Consider the following 25,312-nt stretch of genomic DNA (forward strand, 5'->3'; position numbering starts at 1 on the left):
CTTCCATCCCGACAACGTATAAACCCCCCTTTTTCCTCGATCACGTTAAGAGGTTACCGGAGCTACTGCACGCGTGCCTCTGCTCGGCTAACCGAAACCGCGGTTCGTAGCGAAGGAAACGAGAATCAGGAAGAGAGATAATCGAAAGATGCTGACTGAGAAGATGGAACGTCGCGAGATAGCTGCTTTTCCACAGATAAAGATAGAAGATTATGTGACACGAGGTCAGGGGTAGCTTTTCTCTCGAGCAATGGAATGTGTTCGATGATTTTAGTTTTTGGATTTTGGATTTTTTGAAGAATACTAACCTCATTAATTAATAAAATTATACATTTAAATGGCTGTTATTAGAAATAAATGAAAATAAATATAGAAGTTTTAAATGTACTCTTTAATCTAATGTTTACCCTCCTTTATCGTTGACCTATACTACTGGTTCTGTATAAATCCTACGGAAATCTACTTAAAGGAACAATGTATCTTTTGTCTTCGAATTATCTTCAATTTAAAATAAAATTCTAGCATTTTCTATCTTGAATCAAGTATAAATGTCAACCATCAGAATCTAAGTAGTATAATTTTAAAAGAGACCCACGTAACAAGAAGGGAAATAATCACGCTTTAGGTGTGATCCTTATTTTAAATTAAACACTTCCGTCGGATATTATAACACGGAACAGTTATTCAGACAAAGAGGAAGGAGAGAAAGATTCATGATGGTGGGGGGAAGAAGAAGTTCCTTTCAACCAGGATGGAGATGAGAATCGAAGATTAACCGACTACACGACTTTGGATCGGACAAGATGACGTTTCAAGTTCGGTTCAGGGTTTCCGTAGTCGAAGAGAACTACTCTGCATTTCAAATCCGCGAAAAGCCGGCAAGCTTTTCGTTACGGACGGTCGATTCAGTTGGCTGAGAAGAAACGGTTCAGAAAAGAGGTTGGGCTTGCTTGGACAGCAATGGAATCATCCCTTTCCAACTTCTTCGAACGATATACTAAAACGTGGAAAGCAATCTAATACGAATCAAACTACCGATATTGTTCGAATTAATTGAATATTATTTGAAAGTTTTCAAATGAAAGAATAAAACTTTCATTTTAAAATGTATGGATTGTTATAGATTTGAAGTAAAGAAAAATATTACCAAAATTATCAATAATTGATGCATTGCTAATTCCCACTATTACCGGTGAAAGAAAAATAGAAGTTTAATCGAACATGAACAGCGAACAGTCGCGAAATAAATTGCAACATTGTCCTCCATTGTTTCGAACGATCGCTAGTACAATAGCCCAATAATTACCGTAAAATTTGTCCTGATGCATATTCAATTTATTTTTCCACGTTTCGCCTCCTTTTGTTCCCAAATTACACCGTGTATCGTTTTTATTGTGCATCGCTCGACGTTAGTATAGATTAGCCCGAACGATCTCATTTAAAATTGAAAGCTCCTCTCACTTGACAGAGCAACGATCACATTATTTCACGACGATAAATAATTTAACGATCCTGGAGCTTGAAATTTTTACGAACGTTCATGTTCTTTCAACCTTCCGCTTTTCATATTATACAAGCAAACTGTTAAGGTATTGAATTATGTAAAACAATTTATGAACTACCTCTTAAGTTCTCCTTTTTGCCAGCAAAATTAAAGGAGAAAAAAATGATTTTGAATAGCAATAATATTTGAATAATAACACTATCCTTGATACATCTACGTTGAATGGTTAATTAAAGTTTGACTATTGATAAATAAGTAATTTATAAAGAATACGTTTGGACAATTTTACGATCAAGAGTTCGAAGAGAAAGATTTATTTTTGAACAGGGAACAAGGCGCATAAGTATTCAACAGGAATGTTCGAATCATTCCCGCGTGAAATATCGGAGTTAGCTAATTTGTTATCAGTCGAGAAGTCGGGAGACGTGTAGAAATCTTCCTACCTGACCAATTTGCCCCAGTTACAGAAAGTTTTAATGTTGTTAAACGTCTCTGCTCGACTTACGGCAACTCTTCGTCTCTACCCCGAAGAAATGCTATAGATCAGCATGGAACGGACCCACGCGTATGCGAATAGACGTTCAGAATAATAAAAGCTTTTTGTCAAGTTCCCTTACCGAAGAAGCTTTACGCGATCCTCGTTCCGGGGCTATCCCGTAATAAAGTGTTTTCATAAAATATTTACGAGCAACTTTATGATTTATTTATACGATTTTATTAGGAATTTCAAAGTGAAATATACTGGGTCGGATTGCAGTTTCAGGTGGTACCACGGTAACTCCTGGAGAGATATGAATTGCTTGCATGAGAATTATTAGAGAATATAATGCTGTTTCGACATAAAAATTTCATAACTTCAACTTCGGAATTTTTGTGTTAGATCTCTCTGTTGTATGTAACAACACTCCTTGTTGTATAATCTTCTAAGAAACATTAAATTGAACAATAGAAAAATTCATTTTCATTAAATATTTCAGCTGTTTCAAACTCATTTGATTTTCACAATTTATCGACGATCGATTACGTTGAACAGGTAATTTCCAAAAAAGAAAATTCCAGTCGAATCCTTTTCATTACCAGCAATTTCTCATCAAAAGGAAGCGCAAAAAATTACTCTTTCCTTTATTTCATCATCGCACTGGAAATCGGCTTTTGAAACGCAACGGTACGGTAAATCGGTAACGTGATGATGACTGCTAGTTTAAGGATTAAAACGCGAACTGTTTGATCCGCGCGTTAAACCCCGTGCACACAGGCTTCTATATTCTCGTCTCGCGCCTGCTATTCAGTCTCGCGAGCTCAAATATGATACATTAACCACCTATTTAGCCTATTGTCATTGAAATCAGTTAACGCGACGATACTGATCCGTCTGGTTCGCGAGTGCGCGAACAAAGTAATCATTTCCCGGGGTAACAATGGTCGTCCTTATGCATGTTTCAACAGTCGTCACGTAGCCGGCTGGACACCTTTCGGAAGATCATCCAAGTTGTGCGTGGCCTGCGGAAAGGTCAGGATAAAGAGTAAGAGCGGCTGCTCGAAACAAAGAGAAAGACCGAAGGTCCTCGACGACCGTCTCAAGGATAGTAGCCAAGTGCGTCCCTTGCTTGCACTTATCTTTTGTGCGACTGTTTACCCAACCACCAAGACAGACCATTTACCATAACGAGGGAAACGGAAGCTTCGAGCAGAACTGCTCGCCGCCCTACGAAAGCTTGCGACAATGCTTGTCCGCTGTGAACTCCTCCCCAACCCTCCATCCTCGACGACCTTTTCCTTTAACCCTACCTCCGTTAGAGACCATCTCTGACATCCTCTTCTCGTTGCGTCCTTCGTCGCTTTTCCTCTGTTTTCCAACTCGTTCCTGTATCCAACTTGAATCGAGTATTCTCCACGTGGAAACAGCCGTAGTAATCGTGTTCATCTTTAAACATTCGTTCGAGGTGTTTGGGTTAGAATATTCGAATATAATATAATCAACTGTCCATTTCAACAGCAGGGAATAATGATAACAGCTTGGTAATTTCGTGTCCTGTTGAGAACGAGGAAGGTATGTTTAGCGAGTAGAGATAATCGGTTCGTTTAGAAATCGACGAATAATTTCCTGCTGAACAAATCTTTGTTCAACTGATTGTTCTCGGTGAATGGCGACTCGTGAATTACCGTTTGAACGAGTTTGGTGTTCGGAAGCTGGAACACCGGGATGGTTCCTCGGTTTGTCAAGTACACGATTCCGGGCTGACGAAGTGGGTGCTCGGCAATGCATACGTGTTGCTGTTTACGAGTTCGAAAATGGGATAACGCGGACTTTGAAGAAATACTTGGACAATCTTGCGTTGAATTTTCACGTTTTCTCTTCTGTAATCGTTTCTTTGCTGTACTTGAAATTAAACAGACAAATCAGACTAGAGGTTGTGTCGCTGTTGGTTGGTCAAAGAAATATTGTATATCGTTACGTGAAAAGCAATTGTTCTTTGAAAAGGTTGCCGCTTTTCGAGGGAACGCATTGTATATAATAGGCGACGTACGTTTCCACTGCACGACAAAAGAAAATTCTTTCGAGCGTTCTTTGAAACGCCTGGCCCTTTTTGTTTCACTGTTGAGAAACTTTCTTCGACTCGACCGACATGAGTTTGTTCCGTTTCTCTTGATCTTTCATTCATAAACACCAGCGACGTTTAGTCTTCCGAGCAATTATTCTACGACGATTATAATATTTAGGTTTTATGTGAAGATACGTTTTTGAAAAATTATTTTCAATATAAATTAAAAATTCTATACGTTATTAAAATTAGGCTAGCAATAAAAATTCAGAAATTTTATATTAAAATTTTCAAATGGTACATGAACTGAGAGAATTGTGCATAGCAATTGTTCAAACTATCGAATTAACGAAAGAAGAACCAATACAAAATTCCATATAATTTGTACGTTAATTAAGCTTGCCAGAAAATTTCACATAACCAACGAAGTAACTTTCTCATTGACCCATTTAAAACATACTTCATTATAAACATGTATTCAATAAAAAGGTTACAATTCAGGAGAATTTCACGAATAATGTATATCTCAAAAGCATGGAATTTCTATAATTAACGTACAATGCATTGTGTAATTACCCTTTAAACAACTATATCGTATACATCATTTCAGTTGCATTTCTCATAATGCATCAGAGGTGAAAAATTCGTATCACTGTGAATTTTATTTTCAGAGATCAGGTATAATATTCAAGAGACTGAATAACCCTTTAATTCTTAAACCCATGAAAGTTAATATATTAGTGAAATCACTAACAAATGTACGAAGCAAAAGTAGTAACCAGTCCGTAGAGCAGAAAGCTTGTAAAATTTTTAAGCAACCATTCCAGGTGTGCTTCCCATTTTTACCGGCTCTATCGATCCCGTTTCCCTCTACCGTTAATTCCTTTCTTTCCAACAAAATTGCGTTCCGACGTTCGTGTAATCGAGTCAATCCCTCAGTACGACGAAAGGCCCTTCGCCTTGAGGTCGAAAAATTTCTTCTTATCCCATTTTTTTTTTTTCTTCTTCTTCTCCATTCTCTTGAATACATCAGGAGTTCCGAGCACGTATAAAGTCTACTTTATAAACGGAGGATAAAGAAAGAAAGTTTCGAAGATTCGAGTAAAGGTACACGAAATTTCCTCGATCGATGGCAAACTGTATCTCAGGTATGCGACGAGAAGCAGAGACGTTAAGATGGTAGGTTTCTTTATTGCGCCATTGTGGAAACATCGATAATGCTGGAAAGTTCCTAAGTAGTTTCCACGATTCATGGCAAACCGCAAAGTCTTCTAAATCGGTAATCGTCTGCCGAGAATAAACGTTTTCCTGGATAATCTTGGAAGATTTCTTTCGGTGACAGTGGCGGAGTCTAGCTTCGGCCACGATTTTAACCACTGGGATAGGTAACTCGGGCTTGTTAGACGAGTTCGTTTGCAAACGATCACATTTCGTTATAATTTTAGAAAACATTAGTGATATTGATTTCTTACTGAAATTTATGATATTTTGGTATCAGATGCATTTGTAATGTATCTAATGCAGAAGCCCAGATAGAAAATTGAAAATTAATTATTCCCAACGTGTTAAAAATATCTGAACAATATAAAAAACGTGGAAATTATTTTCCTTCGACTTTTCTTTGAAAAATCTTCAAGGATATTTCCTAGCAGGGTTGCATCATCAGCGGCATGAACGTTTAATATACATAGAACCTTCGACATAGCAATCGATGGAACTTGCTTATTGGCAATTTGTCGAGTGACGGGGGGTGGGATGCAGAAACCTAGTAACGAGGAGGTTGTTTTCCGAAGACGAGGCTCTGCCTCCCGGCGGAAAATCGTCTCCAACCCTCTCTTGGCCATCGAGTGCACCGTGGTGCAGCAAATTTCAAAGGGGAGGGGATGGTACGACGAGGCTTCCGCGGGATGCAATTTATCCTGTCGCATTAGATTCAAAATAATTGATCCCTCGGGCAGACGCGGAATAGCGAGTCATTACTTGAGACTGATGACTACGCCATTGGGCAAGCTGGCCGGAAGAAAATAAAAACTCGGAGATCACCTGCTCCCGATGAAAAATTTGACGGCTCGGAAAGAAAAGAAGACGGGAAACCAGAGAATCTTTCGAACGGCTTCTACCTGGAGAATAAGTTTCTTTTTTGTACAATGTGGAGAATTAATCAAAATATTAATTGAGTAATCAGTGCACTGCATATAATTAATCCTCTCATTTCATTAAATTAAAAAATAATTAAATCGTTATCTGTCGTGTGAAACAAAATTGCTTTCACGCCACTTTAATTAATCCACTTTGTACGCTGCATTGCAGAAGCTTCATGAAATTTGTTAAAAAAAAATTTTCATTATGAATCGTCGAATATTACCAAGCATTTCACGATTGATCGAAGTTGATTTAGTAGGAGGTATCAAAATGAGTGTGAGACAGAAGCAGGCAAATCTGGCGTAATGATTGAATTCGGTATCGAATATCACGACCCTTAATAGATATTGTCAAAGATAATATATCTCGCTATATCGCGAACGCGCGAGTAGAAGCGTGTCGTTTAAAATGAAATTTGTATCAACTGCACACGGTCGCTTTCATATTCATGGTCTATTAAAATTCGTGAACTATATATACCTACGTATACGGTATCTCGCGAAATGATTGAAATCTGAATAAAACAAAAGCGTCATGCATGAGATTTCGCGTGTGTAATTCGCGTAATTAATAATTGTGATGGCGTGTACGTAATTACCGGTGAAACGCATCAGCGGAGCATTTTAACGTCGGAAACAAATTAACGAAGGAAAATGTAAAACTAAAATCGACTCACGTATATCGAGTGCTCGAACATCACGAGTTGGCCCGAACAGCGTCAGCAATGCCCAGAACTTGGCAATTATTGGCAGGCAATCAGTCTTCATGGTCGCTGAGATACGGTGTCTTCATGGAAGCTCGCTGGCGATCGTCTGAAAAACATATCATACCAAAAAAGATGTATCTCCAAGTTTATACACTTTCTAGGATGAAATTACTTTCCTAAGTTCTCAACTACTTTCCGAACTGCTATTCGGCCAGTTTCATTTTTTATAACGGGCTACTGCCACGAAAACGCGCCTGGAACGTTATTACCGAACGGAAATTAAACTATCGTGATTTAGAAGGTTGATTATTAAGGTCGGTTCCCGTTAACTTTCTGATACTTCCAATATGAAAGTTTCACACTTTTAACATTGATATATTTTTAAAAAATAAATTTCAAGAAATGAGTTACCATTTAGTTAAAGGAATCTTTCAGAAAGCATTTTATAATATTTTAATAATATTTAAATTCCTATAATAATATAATCGTCCCATTTGTCATATTAAGAAAATAACCGAATCATAAATACTCCTTAAACACAAAATATCTCAGGTTATCTCATAAAGCACCGATTGGGGGGTCATCAATCTTTCAAGATACATCTCATCAGGTTCTCCTTTTTATTCCGTGCAACACGTTCACCGTTCCTTCGCGATCAAAACCGTTATCGTTCCCTTCCAATTTCTTCTCTGTTGCCCTTGGATCCGATAAAACCATCGATCGTTATTGGATCACGTACAACAGAGCGAAGGCGACGAAAAAATTTTTAACCTACCCCTCTCCAACAATATTTCTCCAAGCCAGAGGATAAAGTAGTACGAAAGGTAAAAGAGAGGGGGGAGAAAAGAAGAAGAAGGGTGTAATCGACTTAAGAGTAAAACCACGGGTAGGTCGTTGGTTTCCTTTTGCTTGGCACGCTACTGGACAACCCAGTCAGCTTCCGGTGGTCTCTGTGGTACGTGTGTCGCCTAGAGAAACACAGAGGGACGGAGGGGGGTAACTCTGACTGGTAATCGAGTCCCCGCTCAATTAGACCAACCTTGCACTTTTGCGTCCTCCAGTTGGCATCGTGGAAGACTCAGAGGAAACGATAAGAGGGAAAGAGAGTGCCGCTTCTTTGGCTTTGTTCCATTTTTATTGCAGCCCCGGAAACGGCTTTTACGGACACGCAAGTACCATTCGACGTGCTACTCAACTCGGTGAAATGAAGAAAAGGGGAATTTCGCTGGACTCGGTTCCGGACACTGGACAAAGCTCAATTAATGGCACAAGATGTAATTGATTACGATGGAAAGGCTGTGAGGCCATTGTTGCTGGCTGTCTGGATTCTTTTTGAAACCTCTGGAAGACCATTTGAGTCGCAACGAAATTGTCCAATCATGATTTAGTACCACTCAAATTTTTATAGACATTATTTTCCTTTTATTTCATTCCCTTAAAGAAAAATTTCGTATAAATAAAATGAACGATTCTCTCCATGTGTAACCTGTACACACTTGTATTAATACTAGAACTACCGACGTTTGATGCATACTTATTTTTAAGTTGAAAATAATGTAGATTACTAAATAGATAAAGAATGAAACATGATTTAATATAACACATTCATTATTTAGCTCGATAACAACCAACATACATTTAACCAAAAATCCCTCGATAAAATGTATAATTTAAAAGAAGAGACTTGGAACCAGTCATTTTGACCCTTTTGGTAGTTCGAGTGTTAAACAAAGAAAATTAAGGAATGAAGGTATCATTGAAGCGTACGAAGAAATTGTTACAGCAACAGCGATTACTGGAAAAGATAAAAGTTTCAACTTTTGAATTTCAGCCGAAGAACAGTGAAACTCCATTTTTCAGAAGAGTACAAAGTTTCCCGCGATTAACATACATTTACATCTTTCCTATGCCGTGGATGTTCCTCTTCTAACAAGAGGAAACGCTTTCTTAAAAACTAAGAGACTCGGGGAAAACTCGTGGAACACGTAGGAAAGTTGGTAAACTGGATGCTTGAACAAATATATAGATGTATAAATGTAGATTATCAAACTTAATAGTGTTTAATCATGAAAGATTCGTATACATAGAATTTGATACTCAACATACATGAGATAGGATACAGAGGATCACAGGTAATCAAGATGCAATGTAATCTCAGCTTCACAAGACCCAGTATAAACTAACTTGACTAAGTAATATTATACAAGCAATTTCAACTCCTCAAAATGTATTCGAAATAAATATATCATGAATTATTAATCAGATTTCTAAGTGTTATTAACTTAAAGTTAATTATATAAGTTTTAAACGAAAGAGTTTTATGTATTGGGGGGATATTAAATTAAAATTGGGGCTCTCTCCACGGTCCGTCGTTCGAGCGTTAAATGTAAAGAAGTTTAATTCATGAACGCATTTTCCAATTAATGTTTTAGTATAATAAAATACAAAGGTTTGCCAATGAATACATTATTAGGTGTTATTCACTTGAATAGCAAATTAACTCTGTTTCCTAATTATAATAATAAATGAACCTGCTAATGAAATAAACAATTATAATTTCTATCGAATTCACGAATATCATGAATGTTTCACCGCTAGAATCATTATTATCAAATATATTGGCGCGTTGCATTGACTTTTGAAACGTGAAATATCTCCAACCATAATTTGAGGGATTCGTGGTTTCAACGTAATATCGTTTATCGAGGTTTTTGTCAGGTTTACGTTAGTATGTGGAGTAGTTTGGTCATTAATTAAACAACGCTGTGAGTGTAATTTAATCCGTACACGAGATTCAATATCCCCGTTAACGAGATACTAATTGCATGGATGTTTCAATTATTGCAAATATGTTATGACTGGTGATACCATCGACAATATACCAGACAAACTTTAAACAGTCCTTTTATCGTTAGTATCGAGTGTTCTTCATTTTCCCGTATTCGTTTCTCCATTTATACCATCCAGAAGTAATATACACCCCCATTCATTAATATCATTTAAATTGAAATCCACCTATATTCATCCAGAATATTTAATTTCTTTTTGTTTAGAAATTATAAACTAAATGAATTTGTAAAATAGTATTTCGTTCGTAGCGTTTAAAGAGTTAAGACGTTTTAATTACAAGAGGATATTAAGAATGAACTTTTGAATTGAATGCTTCGCTTTGTTTCGCTGAAACTTAGATTTCCCTTGCCGTGTCTGTTCAGAATTTTCAATCTATTATACCGCCATTAAACGAACGAAAGAAGAGGAATCATAGGAAAGAGTCGGAGGGCATAAACGAACCCCGTATCGCGAAGAACTTTCACCGTTAAAGGCAGAAGAAGAAAACGATTTCCATGAAATTTTTCGAGACTAGGAAGTAGTTTCCAACGACTTCCCCCCCATAATGACTGGGACCACCAACCAATTCCTTTCTGCTGCGTTCGTGAAATACATTCGAGATTTTATGGACTCGTGGCAGGAGTCAGTGAAACTTGTGGATCGTAGTCAGCCAAAATCTCCAAAGATAGATCCTAAACGATAACTGCTTCCATGCTAGGCTTATACGAGATAATAGAAGTGCGATTCAAACTTTTTGCTAGAAATCGATCAAATAGAATGTAGTTTTTTTTATAGGAATTTATCAGGAAAGAATCTTGATGAAGTTAAACGAAGTTAGTGTAATTGCACGTCTCGGTGTTAAAGTTCGCAGACTGAGAAATAGTTAGGGATATATTACTTAACCGTAGTGGGCCATTGTTAACTTAAGGTCGTCATAATTCCCATAAGAAGCCCATTAACACTTTCAACGCTCGTTTATTTTAATGCTGCCCAGCCGTATGTACCGTGGAAGAGGGCCTAGAAGCAACAACATCCGCCGTGTACTTTCAGGTGCTTCCTAGTTCCGTTTTATAGAAATTTTGCCAGGCAAGAGTGCGCTAATGAAAATCGACGAACAGAAAGCGGAGATCGTGGACCGTTTGAAAAACAACAGGATACACCGGGTCTACCTCGTTTGTAATTTCCGGAATTGGGTTAATTAAAACGCATCGTTCGCTGATTCTGCCTTTATCTCCGTTTGTAATTTCGAAATGCAATTTCATTATAGTTTCCTACATTACTTCGGCAAGCATATTTTTTAACGTTTAACGTAATGGATTTTTGCGGTGAATTAGAACAATTGATTTGAATTTAACGAACGTATTCGTACGTTTAAAATTCAATTATCGGATCATTATGGTTGAACGAATAGAATACAGAGGGATTTAGCATTTATCTGTTCGTTACGACGATATTAATTAATCGATAACTAATTTAATGAAATTACACTTCCAAAAACTTGAAATTTTATATCGTAAAATACTATCGGTTTTACAAGCTAGCTAATAATTTTTTAGTATGAAAGTATTATATAGAATTGAACAAGGTATAAGTTAAACGTCGCCGGGGAACTCTGTTAGACGTGCCTTCTAATCGCGTCCACCTCGCAAGCTGTCAGAACGCTCCATCGACGTCGAATCCTATAATCGAACAGAGAATCTAGGGTCAACAGCCGTTGTTTTCAATTTACACGCGTTTGAAGCTCGATAAGTGCGAAGTCTAGCCGACTGGCAATCATGAACTGAACCCGTCATGCCTTGACTGTCAGTCAAGCTATAGAAGCGGGAAATTCGCATTCTTCGGAGCATCAGTCGGTGACAGGAAATCTCGTTTTTGAAATAAAAAGAAAAGTAATTTCCTCTTCAGTTCGAGAAAGGAGAAAGAAGGTAGCACCGGTCTCTTCTAACGAGGGTTCTCATCCTCGTCAGAGATTTATTACACACCTTCCGGCTGGGGTTGCTCGTTGACAGGAGAAAACAAGATTCCGTTCCGCGAGAAAACGTTTCGCGAGTTTCGCGAAGCACAAAGGTGCCCGCGTGTACGCGGCGTCGAATGAACAACACAGGTAAGTACTCCTTGGTGCAGCCTCCTCCGGGCGAATGAAACGCGTACTGTTATCGCGACGATATAGTTCATAGAAACAAGCGGGCGGTGGGCGGTGGAAAATTGTACACGTACGAGGAAAACGGCGCCAGGTTAACCGAACAATGTAACGAGTCACTGTTTCTATTCCAACGCGCGTCGCCGACAATGCCGTCAGCGTGAAACGTGTGTGCTAGAGCCGGGACTTCATTAGCGGTGGTCGACGTCGCGGCGCTCCGTGTATCGCGTGTTAACAGCGCGTTCAACGCCTAACGAGAATCAACCGACGACGCATTGTTCGTCAACGAAGCTTCGATCTTTAATTCGACGATTAGCGAGGAATCGCGAGAAAGCGTATGACTATTTTATCTTTCATGATGGTGAGATACTAGACTCACTTTAGAGACAGAAGAACCGTCCACTAGAACTCGTCAGTGGGGCTGATGTGGACAGTCCCTGTTCCAGATGCCTGGGTTCTATATTCTCAGATCTTATATATAAGTACATATGTACAAGGCCCGTGATGGAGCACTTGCGAGAAAGGATAGAGTTACACGCGCGACACCTTGCGGCCATCACAGGAAAGATAGGCTCAGGCACCGGGGCGCCATACTCCGCTCATAACCCCCACAGTATCCTTTTTTATTTTACTAGGTAAACGAGAAATCGTTTCGATAATTACCGTGGAACACGTAGGGAGATCAAACCTTTTGATGGATTACGGGATTAACTTCTCTTTCATCCATGTTCCTCGCAGATCCGCTCGCTCTGTCGTATTTTTCTCATCGGCTGTGATTTTCACCCTCGTTCGGGATTTTTCATCAGTTACACATCTGTCATCGGTACATTTCACTAATTCCTCGCGCACGGTTTTGACGATTCGCGTACCTTGCTGATAGTTTGCATCGTATTGGTTCGATACTATTGATTCACTATCGCATCGTTAAGTAATAACCAATACGTGAGAGAACTCCGCAAAAATGAGGAATTTAATAATTTACAAAATATGAATTCATGCATTTCTGAATGGCAAATTTGAAAAAAATCTGAGCTTTACGGAATGAAACGGAAGACGTTCCTTTTTTGCAACGAAGCTTAGGAATGGTTTCGTTGCTTTTTCCATCGAGCGATTAACAGAGAGCAGCTGGAGCATTCGTTTCTTTAGTAGTCATCGATGTTTAAGTATTATCTCGTCCCTGGTGCACTGTCGCGTTCAAAACATTTAAAAAGTATCGATAAGCGATATTCCCGATAAGTCCTAGCTACATCTTTACCGTGTCGCAGCGTGTGCCAGAACGCGTTGCATTAACCGAGCCATCGATGTATCTAAACGATCGACTTTTTTCCACTTGCTGTTAGAAAAATGGAAGAAGAATGAAACAAGATGGAAAAAGACGAAAGTAGGAAAGTGGATTCGTGTTTTCCAGTAGAGTGCAAACCGTCATGAATCATTGTTTCGTGTAGAATTAATTGAACGAAAGGTATATTCAGTCCTTAGTCCCTCGTTATTTCGAGGGTTCTTCTGGCGACTGTTCCGATGTCGTTTTATTTTTTCTTCTATGTCAAGAAAGGCCAACTCTCGTTACCTGCAGCCATATCATGGGCGTTTTATATCGCGCGAAATAATGCAGCCATCGGTCGATTGTTTTTACGAGGCGTGTGTTTAATGTACAATAGGAAATCGTCGGTTTTCCATCGCGGTGAAAACAACGAGCTCGCGTATGCACGTTCCTTCGTGCATACACGATTAACCTTCGTTGAAATTTTCATTGTTTTCAGAAACGTCGTTGAATGTTTTATTTGTCGTTCCGTGTCGCGAGGCTCTTTTTCCACCCTCGTGGTTTCACTGTATCGACTTTTGTTGAATTACTATTCCAACAATATTTTATTACGTCTATTATCAAGTATCTAACACCAGTATTTCAATTTAAATAAGTAATCGAATTCTTAAAAATGCGAATCATAAATTCCTATAGAAATTCAAATCACTACCCTTATACGACACCCTATATATTCTACAGAAAGCGTAAGTGTCTAACATCTTACGCAAACAGCCTTCCGTTATCTTGACGGAAGCGTTAAATGCAACAAGGCCACAGGATACAACGAGAAAGTTTTCACGAGGGGTGTCAGGCTCTTTGAGGAACATTTAGGGATGGGGAGGAAGATCGCGTGGGAGGGCAAAAGTTCCCTTGCCTGGTACTCTTACGGGCCGCGATAGCTCAAAACCGCAGGGTACGCGATAATAGCCAACGATAGGTTCCCTAGGATGGGGTAGACGGTGTTCTGCCAGCTATTCAGGATGAAAACTCCTTTGGGAGGATGTCTTATATGGCGGGAGGATCCAACTCTGCTGGGGTTAACATGGATATCTATGCGCCGCGATTCCGATTTCTCAATTGTCGAGAACAATATTGCTTTGGGGAATGTATTAGCGTTTACAGAGGGCAATTCGCTCGCGGGGAAAGTCTGGAATTGAACTGTTTGCCGTGAGAAATACTTTGGAGTTAAGATGATGCCTGATAATGGGATATTTATTGTAACCTTTGGCTAATGTTTAACCTTGGAAAAGGTGGAGGATTTTTTATCAGATTTTTGGTAAGTTTATGCATACGGAATGTTAGATCTCCATTAGTGTTGAAAATTATTAGGAATATTTTAAGTACTTATATTAAACAATCTTTCTCTTTTTTTTTCAATGAGTTAGGGATGGAAGACTAATGTCGTTCACTTACCAGCTAAAAATAAAGATAATAATTGGTATTACCGGAGTAAGATTAACGGAATATTGAATTAAAAACGAAAATAATGTAGTTTAGCAGTCGAGAAACGAATCGGTTTGTTCAGGATAATTTTTAATACTTTGCTTTCGAAGATTTGTAATGTACGTTTGGTAGTGTTGGAAATACAGTTCCACCACTAAATAATCTTTCTCTTTGATTTCATTTTTATTTTAACTCTCGGACGGCGGACCGTGAAGAGAACCCAGTATCGGTTCGTATAATTTTATCCTTTTTTTTCTTTTTAAAGTTACTATGTTCATGGTTCGGTAACGAGAAAAGTCGATCTTCGTCTACTAGCGTTCATCGAACACTTTTATCATAACCGACGATAGGCGAGTGCTCGTATCCTCGCCACGATAGTCGGAAGCGACGTGCATACGTTACCGTTCGACCATGTTGCTCGAACCGACAGATTTCAAGTTATGATAATGCGTGAGAAATGCGTGCGACATGTTTCACCGTCGCATTTTGTTCGCCTTTCCCTCTGGCGTCGGCGACGTGCTTTATCGTTGCCGGCCGCGTCGCGACGCTGACCTAACCAACCCGTTTCGATCGTTAATGGATATCGTTTGTAAATTCTACATCGTGAACTCCTACAATTGAAAAATTATACACTATTTCATGCCAAGATGAATTAAAATATCCTTCGGCATTTTGCAATACGTGGCTTCGTTCTCTTGAGACTAACCGAATATTGATTTCGCATATTGATTCTTGGAAAAATAATAGAGGAAGCTACGTTGAAAAAGTGTATACTTTTCTGTAGCAATTGCGAAGAGAACGATGTAAAAACATTTTACTGGAAACAGCATGTATAATGAAGTAGAGGCAGGAGATCTTGATTGAAATAACTCTTGCTTTCCATAATACGGTCAAGATATACGTAGATTTAGGCTACGTATTTCAAGATATGTCGTGTAAGTGCGATAAGTCGGTTGTATCTAGAGAGAACTGTATATATTTGTAACTCTGACCAGTTAACAATGTCTCGAAACAACTCCATACTACAAGCAAGCAAATATTCACGCATGTAACAAGAGTGTTTAAATTGAAAATTAGCATATATTTGTAATCATCTTTCGTGTTACCTTTAAGTATCATAATAATTAATTTAATTTACCAGGAAAAATACTTAATCCTTCTGTAATTCTATACATTGTAATTGGTCATTGAAAACTAACAATTCCATTTAATCTTCATGAATTTATGGATGATGATCATCGAGCGTCGGTGGTCGGTAATTATCGGTAATTAGCGATCAAAGCGATTCTCTTGTATCGAAAACGGTAATCGAGTGTGGATAGGATTTCATGGCGGAACACATGGACCATGAGCCAAACGATTTTTCATAGCGTTCGCTAGCATTGCGTTTCGTGCGTTTACGTTTCGTGTCGCCCTGCTGTTAGAAAAGCCAACTTGCCGGAAGCGACATGTGATTTACTGCAATTACATTTAATCATTAATGCCGTGTCCGCGTTCAAGATGTGCGCGACACGATAGCGCGCCGTTGGTAATGACCGATGAATATTTTTATCGCCGATTCATTATTTCCCTATCTCCGACTCGTGTGTCGGAAATCTCTTTTTCTTGCGTGTATTTTCAAACCTTTCGCGGGCGAATTCGCTCAGGAATATTGTTAACAAGCCATGAATTGCGTGTGTTATCGGTCAGCCATGATAGCTGACGGAAATAAAAGTTTCATTTAATGAACAAGGATCAGTATCGTGGAAGATGGAATGTTAAAGGCGTTTGCACGGTTGTCAGTTTTCTTTAACTTTACGATTATAAATAGCTCGGATAATTAATATTTAATAAAATTCAATGTTAGTCGAGCAGGGATGTTATTCGAACACTCTGTTATGTGAACATTCAACGAGATTCAATTTGTTGGACAAAGTAGTAGGGTGTTTTTCAACGACAGTGGAACGACACCGTATCGACGCAGCCAGCGTGTCATTATCGTTCTCCGAGCACAAGTAGTATACATAAGTTACTATTCAGACAAGTAGTTCAAGGAACGCGTTCGCGTACTCTCGAGAAGGAGAATTTTCCTCGGCAGAAGCGGCTATTGCGATAAGATATGAGAAATATGCTCGATACATTTTCCCACTATTGTTACACCCCTCTTCACCCCCAAAGCTTCCCTATACAACGGGGTCTCTTTAAGCGATCCCTTCTTCATACACCGCACAATGCTACTCCATTTCAGTATCTACGCTTCCTCAAGATTCTACTTGTTCATAAAAACTTACTGTTCTTCGATTCTCCGGATTTGTGAACATGGCAAAATGAAACGATTTAACTTCCTCGAATTTCTTTTACGAAACCATTCGGTTCAATTGAACCCTGCATGTATTAAGGTTAAACAAAATATTATTCTGTAGGAGGCGGAAAAAGGCGTTTCGTCTCACCACCTTCCCCCTCCACTAAACGCCTACAATTTGAAAGAAATATAACAATCTACCCTCCACCCTTCTCATCAATCTTCACCCGTGATCTTAGCCATGAAAATAAAATCACGACGCCTTAGTGTCGACGAAAGTTTCATAAAATCTATGCCACAATATCGTGCCGTTTTCAACGCGGATACTACCTCTTAATTTTGTATAATGCTGCTCGCGATCCGGCCTCTTAATTCGACTGTCGTCAGCTCGTTTAACGGTAACGTTATGGCTGGCAAACTAGATGGTTGCATCGCGATAAGATTGCCGGCTTGGTTGTTGCGAGCGAGCTGATTGGATACAGGACCTAGACACCGCGTACGGGGATGAAGATTACCGTTTAAGCGGAGAAGCAGCAGGGTTGAAAACGGGGTCGATATTAATTGAAGCATACCGAGTTAAGGCGGATGATGGAGGTTATTTAAGCGAAACGTTTGATACCCGAGCTCTGCTGCAGATGAAGCGTGCAACATCCCTGGTTGATGACGCTGGATGTTACTAATTTCCAGGCGCCACTCGCGTCTTGCAGATCCTCAAGAATTCCGCTCGCGTCCCGACGAACACAAGACAAAACGGGATTCACCTAACAGACGCTTGATATTCCTGCCATCGCGAAGAGGATACGCTCAATTTAGCCAGCTTCCACTGGATAGGGATTAACTTCATGGTGTCACTGGCACCACGACTTGGAAAACTGGTTTTGTTGGAACGAGTATAAATTCAGTGCTTTGTTGAAACGTTCAGCGTTTATTGCTCCGTCATTAATAAATATAAAACGAACAGCTAATGCAGCGACAATTTAAATTTAATCTTAGACCTTATTTAACTTCAGGCTATTAATCGTAAAATTCTCTTAACACTTCAAAACTTCTCTTATCATCGTTGTTTTATGTTTAGTGCGACAACTCGTCGCTTCAGTTTTCTCCGTTAAAAGCCAGAATCGCTTAAACCGAACAACAGTCCAGACCTATCGAATAAAGTATTATGCAGAAGCTTCGCTCGTTCCAGTCGCGATAAGTGTACGCGCATGCGATCGTACTCGTTCTCCGAGCGGATAGAGCGAAGAGAAAGGGTTGTTCTTCTGAAGGCGAGGAAACTAGAATGGGAGGGAAGGGTCGGGGAGAGAAAAGGTAGGCGATGGACTTTTTGCGGCGAGTGGTCCTTAAAAAGCGGCTGGTCTGTACGCGGGATGGCCACTTGCTGCGGATGAAACAGCAGAAGCCGAAACTGCGAGCGAGAAAAAGCGTTAGCGATGCACTCGTAACTACAGCGACGATAATGCCACTCGGCGAATGCATCCAAAGGGAACTGACGAAGCGTCAGAATTTCAAAAGCCGTTTCTGCCCTGCAAATGCATTGCGGGAAACCGTGTTCCCGTTTCTTTATCCTCCTCTCTCTCTTTTTTTTTTTTATATTCTTCTTTTCTCGCAACATCCCTCTTCCCGCGGCCTAAACCGGCTTCTTTCTTTCCCGTTTCTCTATTTTTGTCCTCGTCGAGAGTCGAAACACGTGTATGCGTTGTTTAATGTTTCCCGCGGACGCTAAAAGGATGCAGCGGAATTTTCCTGGAAAATGCAGAACAAAAACCGCGGCTGTAACTTTGTCGTTTAACCATTTCATTCCACGAGGATTAGACGTGGATCGTGATCCTTTTTTCTATGCTGTTCCTTTGATTTTCATTTTTTAAGAGTTTCTCAGTTTTCTTGTGATACGGGAGTTATTCGTGACTTCTTGGTCAAACATTTGCAACAACATTTAAATATCAAATTTCTATTCCGTTTGGCGCTAGAAAATTTCTGACACAGAATAGAATAGGTTACTAAGCTTTCAAAGTAAACAGTCGCCTATACGAATATTTTTACACCGTATAGTGGAACGTTGACCGGTGCCGGCGACCTTTTTTCTTCCCTTCTTTTATTCATATTCTTCAACACAGGCGGATAATGCGACGGCGTTAGGTGCGAGTACGCGCGTTTTACGCGTTCACGATGTGCGTGCAGGCGAGAAACGAGAGGCAGCCTCGATGCGGTTTGCTCGATCGAACGTGAATAATGTCTGATCAGCATGGCAACGTACCACTTGCTCGATAACGCGCGCGCTTCTTTCTCTCTGTTCCGGGCAATCCGCGCGTAAACGCTCGACGAGAAGAAACGAGGATGATCATTGACCGAGCGGTATTCGTTGTTCGTTGAGAAAGTCGCGTTTAGTTTGTAAACGTTGCAAAAGATACGGCTAATTCAAATGAAAAAAAGAATGCTCGTTCCAAAAATTATTCCCAATATAAATGTTTTAAAATTGTCCTTTGTGTTTTTGTATTCCAATTACACACGGTGTTCGAACGATCCCATCGATAACAAAAGTTATGGATGTCATAGTTTCCGGATAATGGTTGTCACTGGATGTTTCCGCGAGCCCCTCTATCTATGTACGCTCGTAATACAATACAATTCATCACAGCACGATAATTAGTCGCGAGGTATCGCATAATGAGTTTACTTGTATTTATACGTTTACGAGGGAACCACAGGAAGCCGAACACAACAGGTTCACGAAACGACGCTCTATTAATTCCCTATCTCGCGGAGCGAAGGGCGCATCTGCGCTTTTGATATTCCATAACACCGTACATTCTGCGTTACCGAAAATGTTTACGTACGATCGAACTACCATTAGTTACGCGATAAAGTATCGGGCCACGTTCGGAACCTCGAGCAAAAACTTCAAAACGAATGATCGGATCTATCGGTTCATGAATATAAATAAAAAAGCAAAGCCTATTAGTGAAAATAGAAGCGGTTGCTTTCAAACGACGGACCATGAAGAGAGCCCCAATTGTAATTGAATTTCGTATTTCATATTACTTTAGAAAATTTTAGAAAATTTAGAAAATTAGAATAACAGTAGTGCTATTCAATACCTTTTAAATAGTTTTATATAAACATATTCGTAATTCTATTTATAATAATGAATCTCTAATTCCTTCGTTAGGTATATAATAGTTGAAGCAGACATTTTCATACTATAATCACGTCCATTTATTCTCCACTGTCCCGTTATAATTACTCCGTTAAGATATTTATAAAAGTACAGCGTGTTTTTCAAACTAAAATTCCAGCCAACAATTATCACTCGAATGGCAGCTATTAACGCATCGTAATTCACCGCGAAAACACCAACCATTTCGCTAAAAACTTTCGCATTTATCGCAATTTACCCTTCCATAATTGTCACGTCTCTCTACGAACATTCACCAAACAGGAAGCATTATACTTTGGAACAATATTTACTGAAAAATTCGTATTCTTTTTATTCGGGAATAAAATTGGTTCGTCACTGTTAGCTGTTCCAAGAAATCGAGCTAAAATTGTTAGGAAAGAGAGGAGTGGAAACGATTTGGTTCGGACACGTTAGTTATGTACGAAGCGATTAGAAGCGTTCAGCCGAGGATTAGGGTGTTTTGGCATGCGAAGGTGGGGCCTTTTTCCGGTGGCCCACTTTTTATAGCAATACAAACACAAGCGTCAGTTCGGTAGGATCAAAGGGTCCTTCAACACCCTTGTTCCCCTACAACCACCGGGCTAGGCGGTTAACTGTAAGGGGTGGCGGTGGTCTGCCGCTACCGACGGTGGCCTAACCACCACCATCGTGCCACCAGTAAATTATGTAGCATAATGGCGAGAAAGGGAGCAACGTATTCGGTTCGGAACGAGAGAGAAAGAGACGTGATCCGAGGAAACGAGGATGGTCGAGTGGCGAGAAAGGGGGTGGTTCAGAGATTTTCCGCTTCATTCGTCAATGTCACGATCTATCTGTCCTTCCTTCTCCAACTATCGACTTGGTAGTTTAATCGAGCTCGCTAATTTGCTTCTATTTACTTCTTTCTTTCCTTTTCTCCCAACTTTTGTTCCTGCTAATGTAGCGTGAATTGAAATCTTTTACCGGAACTTGACTTGTTTATCACGTGCACTTTGATCCTTGGTAGAGGGAAATCGGATCGTTTAGGTATTAACTAATAAGTAGATGCTCGAGTAGAGAACTTGCGAAACTTCCACGGAATAGTTAATCGTACGATGCTCGTTTTATGTACATATAACCGTTCGTAGAATGTTACATGTTAAACCTTGATACGATCAGAGTTGGAACTTTGTGGCTTTCGTGGTGTTAAATCGAACTCGATTAGATCAAATTGAATGTAACATTAAAGACACGACAAATTTGTATAAAATATGTTTCGTGACATATGTAATTTCAAAGATAGAAATTTTCTTGGAAATAGCAATAAACCATTGTTCATTTCTTATACGACATTCTAACCTTCTATTTAGGTCCTCCTCATCATAACGACATCATTTGTTCCCAAAAGGGTTAACAATCGACACCGTATCACACCTACCCAACAAAAACATAAATTCTGATATCGCACAATAATCTGACCATCCTTTCCCCAGTTGGCTCAGCCGAAATTGAAACCACGCGAGAAGGAGCTTACCAGTAGCCGCAAGTTAATCGCGAACATAAATCAAAATCAAAATTCCAGCCCCCCCGAGGTCCTCGTTTCTTACATCACCGACGTATTTCAATTTACCAAGGGCTAATTAACCGACCATCATTTCTCCGTCGAAATAGAGCCTGGTTGGATTGATTTATGGTCTCGGATCGTGATTTCTCTGGGTTACATATCCGACGTATAAATCGAGCCTGATGATAAGACCGTAAAAAAGAAAAAAAAAAAAATACGGCCTCGTTTCCAGCCGTAAAAGTCGATAAATATTAGCCCGTGTCGTCGGCATCGGGGGGGGGGGGGGGGTGGGTAGTTAATTTCTCTGGAACGGACAGGGGGTAGATCTCGAGAAAGAGAGCGGGAGAATTACAAAAGGGCGACAGGGATACCTTTTCCTGCTTCATTCGTCAATGTCAAGAGCTCCAAAGAACCGCTTTCGTAGTTCATGCTAAACCGCTAATACGATCCTGTTTACTTTTATCCACACATTTTTCCGCTCGACTTTCCACCCCCTCACGAGCGCACCCTTCTCACCTGGCGATTAATTCCACGTTTCTTTTTTCCGGAAGGGCGCGCGATATCGATCGGCCTGCTTCGTTACAGGCAAATTTCAAGCGGCCAATCGTGTCCCTGTTATTTTCCTACTGGCCTTCTGGATGATTTATGTCGGCGACCTGCGCCTCGATTAAACGTTGCACGAACAGGATCGACCTTGGTCTCGTAACTCGATCTTCAAACGTCTTTGTGAGGCAAAGGACGATTTGGTTATTTCCGAGATTTATGGAATGCTTTTTTACTTAGCTCGAAAAGTGGTTCGATGTCGTGAGTTAAAGAAATGTCAAGTGCTTTGATATGACTTTACAATTTCCAAATTTTAATTTCTCGCTCTGATGGGAAACAAAGTTGCCGTCATGAATTCGCACTTACGAAAATATCATTCATGGCGGGACGTTTTGCGATTCCCATGGCGTCGCCGGAAACGAAGTCGATAGTCTCGAGTGCCGCGGGGAATAAAAGGTTCGTTGCATCGCTACGAAGAAACTTTCTCGCAGCTTGAATTCCTTGAAGAATATCACTCGACCTCTCATGCAGTGGCCCCCTTTTGCATTCCGGTGAATACAATTTCAGCTTGAATATTTAAACCGTTCCCCGTTGATCTCAAAGGATCGACGCGCAATATAGATGTTAAACATTAATGCACGATGGGTCCTGTTTCGTGTAAAATAGGTATCCTTTTTCGATAAAAATTCAGTCGCACAGTCGAACAACAATGTCTTGGAAGAATAATGTATAACGAAGCGGGTACATGCAAAGCAAAAGACAATGGAACTTTTATTTATTTCTAACGCTGGTAGCGAACGTGTTAAAAAAAAATTGTTTTCTAACTGGAATTTCGGAACACTAAAGTTTCGGTTGTAACATTACTCGTCTGTTGTTACAGCCGAGATTTTTCTCGCGCCACAGCCTCGGCTCGCGTGCGTAAAAGAGTCCGATTACGATCGGTCGAAATTCGTGCTCGAACACGGGGAATTCGTGTCCCGTTTCCCCCAATTTGATCGGCACGAGCAGATAAAACGGTGAGCCTGGAATAACGCGACTAGCTCTGGAAATATTCGTAGCTAGCACGACTATAAAATGTCAAGGGAATGTTCGCAATGCCCGCCGCTAATAACGTGTTCCCTCGAATTTATCGAGGAGTTCGTCGTGAAAATACAACCGATTTCGAGCGAGAAACAAAGGGAAATGGTAACCACCCCCGTGGCAGTTCAGTGGCCCGCTCGGAATCTGTGCTTTGGTTAGAAAGCAATTTACATTTCCATGATTTCCTACGCATAGGTGTCGTAACGACGGAATTTGTAGTTGAAAATAATTTAAATAAATACGTTTTTCATTATTCGATTCTCAAGCAAAGTTACTTAATTTTCATGAAACGCAATCAAAATCCAACACAATGACACAGCTCGACGCGAATACAGTCAAGTTAATATTCCCAGCAATTGAGAGCAAGCATGAATAGTGACGACGAATGAACTTGAATCGCTAATGGAACGTAACTGAAGATCACATTGAACGTAAATGGAACACTCGCCCGTTCCATGGTCCCTTTTGTACTCGAAAATTGACCTTCTTTGACCGAGGATGACTGGACGATGACGGAACCTCGTTCAATCCTCTCCCCTGTTTCGCACATTCATCCGAACCATCAGTCACTGAGCTTCTCATTAACGCCAACCTGTATTTACCTTCGTCACGTGACATTTCCATACCTCAATTATCCCTTTTTCAAAAATTTTCTTTTACCGCTAAGTTCTCTTTTCATCGTCCTTTCATAAGCAATTGGAAATTTATTTTCCATCTTGTCGGTTAATCGTTCAATTACATTACACCTAGGGTGTCGATAATTAATTTATCAAGTATCTTATTCTTAAAATGATACGCACAGAGCAACTTGATTTTGATCGAAAATTTCCTACACGATTAATGTCTTCATCAACCGTTTTGTATCCTTAACGCGAGATCACAATTTCCCCTTAAAACGAGTTTGCCAAGTGTTTTGCGTGATTCTGGCCTAAACCGACCCTATAATCCTTCGTTAAGTATTCCATACCATGTGTCGCACGTTATACCACGATTCCGTCCATTAACCCTTGGACAGCGGATGGCTTGATAGTCGTACGCACGGAGAATGCCGGCTCAAAAAAACTCAATGTTAAAATTTCTTTTTTACATACTACACATTTTTTATTATGTAAGCGATAAAACGTAGGATTTTTCTCGAGGATCCCTTTTAAAATCACCGGCGTTCGCGGAGAACCAAACACCGATAATACCTAATCAAAACACTGCGACGTTGAATGATTGATGATTGATCGCAGTCAGTCGACGAGCAAACGTTGAGGGAACAGAACGTCAGTCACCGTTTTATTAAACCCGTTAAACGTATGAACGTGTTTTCATTTTCCATAACCTAAGCTCTTTCCCTATAATTATATGGGATATTTTAGCTTTTTAATTAACAAATTTGATGAGATTTAAGGGTAAATTTTGAACGACCATCATTCGTCATCTCTATTCTTACTACTCATCCTTGTCTCTCTTGATACACGAATCTTACCCCTTGCAATTACTTTCGCAAATTACTCTTCCTGCCCATTCATTGCACTCATTTTTATCGCGCAATTAATTAAGAGAGTAATATCGGTAGGTGCGGTTTGTTTTCTTGGTTTGCGAGAAGCGTAATCAGCGAAGGAACCAGCAGCACACCATAGTTAAACAACGAACGTGTATGTGTGTTTGCACGTGGCACGAGAGATAAACAAACAACGATGGTCACCCACGAGGGAGAAGAATAAATCCTAGGATATTATTTTCGCGGTGTGTTCCTATTTTTCTTTTTTTTTTTTCCTCACCACGGAATTATTACGACCCTTTTCTCAGCTTCCATTTGCTTCGTTTTTCCATCCTTTGTTTCACGCTGGTCGACACGGAAATCGTGCCGGCTATTAGAGAGAGCTCGGTTTACGACGGTTTTCCTTCTTGAAATGTATTTCTTGGGATTTTTAACGCACGATTTGCTAAATCGTTCCCCGTCCATGGTGCACGGCTGACGTTTTAACGACGAACGCCACCGATTATGCCCTCTTACGAGCTCATTAATTTTTCCTTCCAACTCTCTGCGCTACATTCACCACCGTATTCCTTTGCTACTTTATTGTTGATATAATTAATTCTCCAAGTTACG

At 39.9% G+C, this 25,312-nt stretch overlaps 1 protein-coding gene across 3 annotated transcripts in view; it reads right to left on the bottom strand.

The window, feature by feature from the left end:
* LOC114874907 (discoidin domain-containing receptor 2-like) overlaps positions 1-25,312 on the bottom strand; it is an 80,073-nt gene that overhangs the window by 35,697 nt on the left and 19,064 nt on the right. For all 3 annotated transcript variants that reach the window (XM_029184639.2, XM_029184645.2, XM_046285980.1), the window contains one exon: positions 6,866-7,001. In XM_029184639.2, the coding sequence (XP_029040472.1) occupies positions 6,866-6,956 (91 nt within the window). In that variant the 5' untranslated portion in view covers positions 6,957-7,001. The remainder of the gene's footprint in view (positions 1-6,865; positions 7,002-25,312) is intronic.

Source organism: Osmia bicornis, chromosome 5 (genome assembly GCF_907164935.1).
Source record: "Osmia bicornis bicornis chromosome 5, iOsmBic2.1, whole genome shotgun sequence".
Lineage (NCBI taxonomy): Eukaryota > Metazoa > Arthropoda > Insecta > Hymenoptera > Megachilidae > Osmia > Osmia bicornis.